This window comes from Elephantulus edwardii, unplaced genomic scaffold, assembly GCF_000299155.1.
Source record: "Elephantulus edwardii isolate Elephantulus edwardi_28Jun2011 unplaced genomic scaffold, EleEdw1.0 scaffold00030, whole genome shotgun sequence".
Classification (NCBI taxonomy): Eukaryota; Metazoa; Chordata; class Mammalia; order Macroscelidea; family Macroscelididae; genus Elephantulus; species Elephantulus edwardii.
The window spans coordinates 17,249,446-17,256,371 of record NW_006399780.1 but is presented as its reverse complement, the minus strand read 5'-3'; the positions used below and the strand labels follow the sequence as shown (position 1 = coordinate 17,256,371).

The 6,926-nt window shown below is 43.1% G+C and overlaps 1 protein-coding gene across 1 annotated transcript; it reads left to right on the top strand.

Annotated features, from left to right (window-relative positions):
* The first annotated feature begins 1,638 nt into the window (after positions 1–1,638).
* Positions 1,639–6,577, top strand: KRT6C (keratin 6C). Its single transcript, XM_006883859.1, has 9 exons — positions 1,639–2,163; positions 2,926–3,140; positions 3,519–3,579; positions 3,692–3,787; positions 3,911–4,075; positions 4,777–4,902; positions 5,762–5,982; positions 6,197–6,231; positions 6,342–6,577. Exons 1-9 carry the CDS (start codon positions 1,639–1,641, stop codon positions 6,575–6,577), a joined length of 1,680 nt encoding a protein of 559 aa, XP_006883921.1.
* Positions 6,578–6,926: the final 349 nt, after the last annotated feature.

Below are 6,926 nucleotides of genomic sequence, written 5' to 3'. Positions count from 1 at the left end.
TTGACATGCCAATCCTTCCTACCCATCCTGGCACCATCCATGCTGAATCTCTGTCCTAGAGTGTTCAGGACATCGAAAAACACAGTACCACACTTATTTCCCAGAACTGGGTGGAAGCACATTCTTGGTAAACCATTGTGCAACCAGACTGGAGGGAGGGGAACTGCTTCCGTTTGCCTTCGGAAGGTGCTTCTTTCCTGCCAGGTGCTGAATTAGCATCTTCTTCAGGCAGGAAACATTCTGCCCTACTGAATTCTATGTCCCCCCAAATGTTGGCGAGATGGCACTGCTCATAAAATAATAACAAGAGCTTGCCTAAGGCTCGTCTCAACAGGAGTTCGTCTTTCTTCCCATAGTTCCATCCTTAACCAATGTGTTTTCATAGAACAACAGAACAACAGGCTTAGAACTGTTCTCAATTCTCCTGATAGACAAAACTTTGTGCCTGGACTGGGTGAAAAAGAAACCACATACTCTCCAAACCAAACCACATTCTCATTTGGCAGCCTGCCCTTTCTCTGAAGGTGTGTAGGGATTTAACACTGAAAAGAAATTGAAATTAGAAAGAAAAATCTGGAATGTAGTTGTGATATGAGTCCATGTGGAAGGGCACATTTTCATGATTCACTGCTTTTATATGCCCTTCAACTTTCTATACACACCCTATTAAATAAGCATATGATATTTAATTCTTAAGAACTATCAAAATCTTTGTAAAGTCCTTGAAGATTTTTGCCCTGTACATTTTAGTTTCTTTAGGTTGAGGCTCTAAGTGAATTGTTCAAAACATTATCAGAGGAAAGATGTCTGTGAAATTCAAATGGAAATAATTTTTATGATAATTATTTCAATGGGGAAAAAATCAAATGTTGGGGAGAGGCTACATGAATTGACATTAACTACTTGGAGAAATCCGTCTTCTGGGCAGACTTGGCTGCCTCTGTCCCCTCAGAAAAGTGATCACTGAGCAGCTTATTACACTAGATCCAAACAAATACTGTCTTTGCTGCATAAAAACTCAGCTTCTGTGTTTTTATTAATTTTTAGAAAGTTATGGCCTTTAAGAGCTCCCCCACTCTGTGTCTAGGCTATCAAAGAGAATGGTTCAACTATGGATGGAAAAACCCAACAAGCCAGTTCTTGCTGAGGCTTTTGGGCAAATGTCTGTAAGCCCTAAGGGAGAGTCCTATGTAGTGGAGGGGTGCTAGTAAAAGGAAGAGCCTGTGTGGGAAGGGGCAACACAAGGGAGTGTCTGAGTAAGCAGAGGAAGGGACAATTATCACAGATCAGCTCCTTGTCTCCTTTGTTCCCGAATATGACTAAGTCACTACTGCAATATATTTGCTTCCAACCTTATTGTGTCGAGATCAAGTCAAGGCTGGAAGGCAAGAGAATTTCTCCATGACTAAAGCAAGCCAAAAAAAGCAATCTTCATATTTCATACCTTTCTAGAAACTAGGGGTGATCTCACTATTTGTAAAGCTCAGCCCATCCCAACCTGTAAGTTCACTTTGCAGGACCAGCCCATTCACAGTATATATAAAGTGTGCTGGCAAGCCCTGTTCAGAAAGGAAGCCTTCTGTCAGCTGTACACTCCAGCTTCTCATATTTTCTTCACCTGTTCATCTGTAGAGAACCATGTCTAGCAAATCCACCATGAGCCACCGTGCCTTCAGCACCAGCTCAGCCAGAGTCCCCAAGACTTGCCGCTCAGGCTTCAGCAGCGTCTCTGTGTCCCGCTCCAGGGGCAGTGGGGGCCTCACTGGGGCCTGTGGAGGAGCTGGCTTTGGCAGCAGGAGCCTCTACAGCCTGGGAGGTTCCAGGAGAATCGCCATTGGAGGTGGCAGCTGTGCCATGAGGAGTGGATATGGCAGCAGAGTTGGAGGTGGCTTTGGCTTTGGAGCAGGAGCCGGTGGTGCATTTGGTTTGGGTGCTGGAGCTGCTAGTGGCTTTGGGCTTGGTGGAGGAACTGGCTTTGCTGGTGGCTATGGGGGCTCTGGCTTCCCTGTCTGCCCTCCTGGGGGCATCCAAGAGGTCACTGTCAACCAGAGTCTCCTCACTCCCCTCAACCTGCAAATTGACCCAACTATCCAGAGAGTGAAGACTGAGGAGCGGGAACAGATCAAGACCCTCAACAACAAGTTTGCCTCCTTCATTGACAAGGTAAGCCTCTGTGACAGCTGATTCAGTCTTCTGACTGGAGAAATGATGAATTTGTCCCAGGGGAGTCTTAGGAAGAAGGAGGCTCAAATTAGCATTCTATGGCATCCACATTGGCAACTTACTGACAATGGATGCAGATGATGGAACCAATTTTGAACTTAATGAATCTTTTAAAATGCCATCTTTCGTGCTTAGGAAAATCTCTCAACTTTTAATAACCTCTAAGCATAGAATTGTAATATGAGAATGTACTAGATTCATTTTTGTTTCTGAAGATTCTGAGATCCAAACATTCATATACTGTAAGCCATAGTAAATGAGTTTGTAGACAACAGCCATCAACCATGTACGCTTTAGAGATTTTTTTTTCCTATATGGAATGTTGGATTCCAGTCTATTAATAAGATAGCATTTAACATCCTTCTTGCTGAACTCCTATGTAAAATAGAAGCTTTGCACAATATATCAGACACACATTTTTTAAGCTACTTTTGTGATTCTCATTGTTAAGATAGGAGAATGTTGAAAATCACTGATAAGCTCCATAGTTTGTAGGGTGGGAAAAGCTCAAAGTCTGTTGGTGAATTTCTTGAGCAGATCTGTAGGATATGAAGAAAAATTTGGGGAGCAGAGCCACCAGCATGAGCCTCTGAGCTGCTCCTCCTAGGCCAGCACCATGGAGACTTCCCAGGCCCTTTTGGAAGCTGAGACCACAGACATTTCCTTCCTTGTCTACAAATGATCACCTATTTGTCTGTTTAGGTGCGGTTCCTGGAGCAGCAGAACAAAGTCCTAGACACCAAGTGGACCCTGCTCCAAGAGCAGGGCACCAGGCCTGTAAGCCAGAGTCTGGACACCCTGTTTGAGCAATACATCAGCAACCTGCGGAGACGGTTGGATAATATCACCGGGGAGAGAGGCCACTTGGACTCAGAACTCAGAAGTGTGCAGGACCTGGTTGAGGACACCAAGAACAAGTGCGTTAAAGAGATTGTGTAGGGCGTAATCCTTGAGGGTGGATCTTAAAAAATAGATAACACAAAATAGAAACTGGCCTTACAACTTTTAGGGAAAAAAAAAGAAAAAGAAAAAAAAAGGAAAAATATAAACAAACCTCAATGGAAGTAAAAAACTTAACAAATTAATGTGTAAAAGCAAATCTAAAAGACAAAAGCAAATATGGGTTTAAGAGGGCAGATGGAGGGAAAAGGGAACACATCATAAAAATTTTCTTTTAGGCAGAAAGGAGTAAGAAAATTCAATCTGTAAATACTGAGTTTTATGGAAGGTGTTGGCTCTCAAACTGCCATTTCTATATCATTTTACCCATGTTATTATTTTTCTTCTTACTCTAGATATGAAGATGAAATCAATAAGCGCACAGCAGCAGAGAATGAATTTGTCACTTTGAAGAAGGTGAGTTGCCTTAAGATCGTAGGTTCAAGATTCTTAAGGCAGGTAGAGTCTAAAAATTGAATAGGAATGGAATGAGAACTCAGATGATCTCTCTTTGTTGATGTGTCCTCAGGATGTTGATGCTGCTTACATTACCAAGGTTGGCCTGCAAGCCAATGTAGACAGTCTTATAGATGAGCTCAATTTCCTGAAAGCCTTTTATGAAGCTGTAAGTATCTCTATCTTCATTTTCTTTCATCTAATGGGATTAAGCAATGGGTGGGAGGTTTCAGGATGGGATCCCCTGTGAACGTCTCTGGAAACGGTGGTGTTACTATCTTACATTTTGCAGGAACTATCTCAGATGCAAACTCACATCTCAGACACATCTGTGGTCCTGTCCATGGACAACAACCGCAACCTGGACCTGGACAGCATCATTGCTGAGGTCAAAGCCCAATATGAAGAGATTGCCCAGAGGAGCAGGGCTGAGGCCGAGTCCTGGTACCAGACCAAGGTGAGCAGTGAGTTAGAAACTGGGAGAAATTTTGTACTTTCTTCTATGATGGTCCAGTTAAAAGAACCAGCAGGTCTATGGTCTCCATTTGGGAAACGTATTTCAGGGAAACTAGGGTAATCTCACAAGTCAGAAAGCTTTGTGCTATGTAAGAATTTATGTCAAAATCTATTAAGTAAAAGTATGCATTGGCAGAAGGACAACTACCTTAGATAAGGAGCTGTTGTATGTGTTGCTGAGTCAGAATCGACTCCTAGCCGATCTTCTAGCAGGTTTTCAGAAGCTGTAAATCACAGGGGAGTAGGTTGCTCATCTTTCCCCCATCGAGAAGCTGGTGGATTTGAACCATATGTCTTTGGGTTGGCAACATAGTTCCTTACCATTAGACCATGAGAGCTCCCTAGATAAGAAGCCAGTGATCTTTTTTTCTAGTTCATTCTGAATTATGGTTCTCAGAATCACTATGTACAATAGCACTTGCCTGGCTGGAAGAGAATTAGACCAACACTGATCCAGAACCCAAAAATGCTCTGTGACTCAGTTCTACAATATCCAAAAATCTTTCATTATCAACTTTTCCTATATTCCCTTGATGACTAATCATTAAGGTCAAGTTCTTTAAATGTCTGCTCAAGAAGGAAAAGCCATTGTTAGTGTATGAAAACCCATTCACCATGTCTTTTTCTTCCTCTGAACCTCAGTATGAGGAGCTGCAGGTCACAGCAGGCAGACATGGAGACGACCTGCGCAACACCAAGCAGGAGATTTCTGAGATCAACCGCAAAATCCAGAGGCTGAGATCTGAGATCGACAATGTCAAGAAGCAGGTAAAGTAGGGGAAATTATGGAGAAAAAACAATGGTGATGGAAAACATTATTTCCTTGTTAGTCCATCAGGCAGTCATCAACCGTTATCTGGGTACATTTGTGGATACTGAAACAGCACGATAGATGAGGAAATGCAATAACTGCCCCGGGGGAGTCCCTACTTGTTAGGAAAGGTGGGTCCAAACCCAAGAGCTGATACAAACACGTGGAGGAAAGCAGTCTCATTTGTACTGAGCTGTAACAATATAGGCAAGAGACATTATAATGAATTATCTAAGAAAAATGACTAACTCGAAAATTGCAAAGGGGTATGGTGGGGAGGAAAAATGTAATAAACTTAAGGAATTTCATGCCACATCTGTGCATGCAAATCCAGGCTAAAGAGGAGAGGACAGCTAAGCACAGTACAGAGAACAGCATGGCACAACTGCGTAAGAGACTGAAGTGAGACAAAGGCAAGATCTTGAGTCTGATGTGAAAACTCTTCAATGGAGAATGTGAGAATGTTTGTAATTTTGTGTAAGTTAGTGAGAAATCTGTATTTAACTTTGGAGACAATTCTATAAAAGGAATAGTGACATCATTATTTCAGTGTCACCTGGTCTTTTGTCCACTATACTTGCCTTCCAGAAGTCACCACCCATATCTTTCTTCAGACAGTTAATACGAAGTGGTATGGGCTTTTCCCAAGTGGATTTCAGACTTGAAAATGTTGATGAACTGAGGCTTTGTTTGAAGACTCAAAGCTTCATTCATCAGTTCTGGGTTATAGGATTCCTCTTCACTAGAAAGGAAGAACCAGGAATAACATTCACGGATAGACATATTGCAAATTCTTTTTTTATCTTCCCCTTCTAGATTGCCAGCCTGCAGGCTGCCATTGCTGATGCTGAACAGCGTGGAGAAATGGCCATCAAGGATGCCAAGAACAAGCTGGTAGACTTGGAAGATGCCCTGCAGAAGGCCAAACAGGACATGGCCCGGATGCTGAAGGAGTACCAGGAGTTAATGAGCACAAAACTAGCCTTGGACATGGAAATTGCCACCTATAGGAAGCTACTGGAAGGTGAAGAGTGCAGGTAGGAAACTTCCAAGTTTTTCAAACATCTGAGTATATATCTATGATATCCAGGCCTTGAGCACACCATTTGGCCCCAATAGCTATAATTCCTTTTCTTGCAAAATAAGCAAAGGATCAATTTTCCCTGAGAACTTTCCTCAGATTGAGTCTACTCTTACTAATTCAGTTAATGATTACCTTAAGTCTCATTTTCCCTGCCTCTTTCCTCCTAGGCTGAATGGCGAAGGTGTTGGACAAGTCAATGTCTGTGAGTACACGTGCATGCCTTCCTCCATTGCTTTTTTTCTTATGTCTGGATGCAGACTGACATAAGGACATCTTATATATCATTGCATCCCTGTTTTTCTCCCCTCACAGCTGTGGTGCAGTCCAACATCTCCAGCGGCTATGGCAGCGCCAGTGGGATGGGTGGTGGCTTAAGCCTTGGTGGAGGCAGTGGCTACTCGTATGGCGGTGGTCACAGCCTTGGAGGTGGCTTCAGTTCCAGCAGTGGCAGATGCATTGGCGGCGGCTTCAGTTCTACGGGAGGCAGCAGTTCCACTATCAAATACACCACCACCTCATCCTCCAGCCGGAAGAGCTACAAACACTAAAGTTCTACTGCCAGTTCTGAGTCCCAAGCCCCACAAAGCCGCAGGCCTCTCTCTAAGCTGCACAGCTCCCCCTTCAGGCTGCTTCTCCTCTCCTGAGTTCAGGTTGCTGTTGCCTAGTATCCATCTCTCATTTCTTTGTCTTATGTCTGCTTCACTTGAGCTTCCTTTTGTCACCATCACAGAGTCAACCTCTGATTTTACATCACAATTTAACCACATATGATGGTTCACTTGGTTACTAAATTATCAATCTCTTGCTTTCAATGTCCTGCCTCTGAAGTTGAACTCATTTAAAGAGAACTCCATCCACCATTATGAATCACACACACACTCACTTTGGATTGTATTT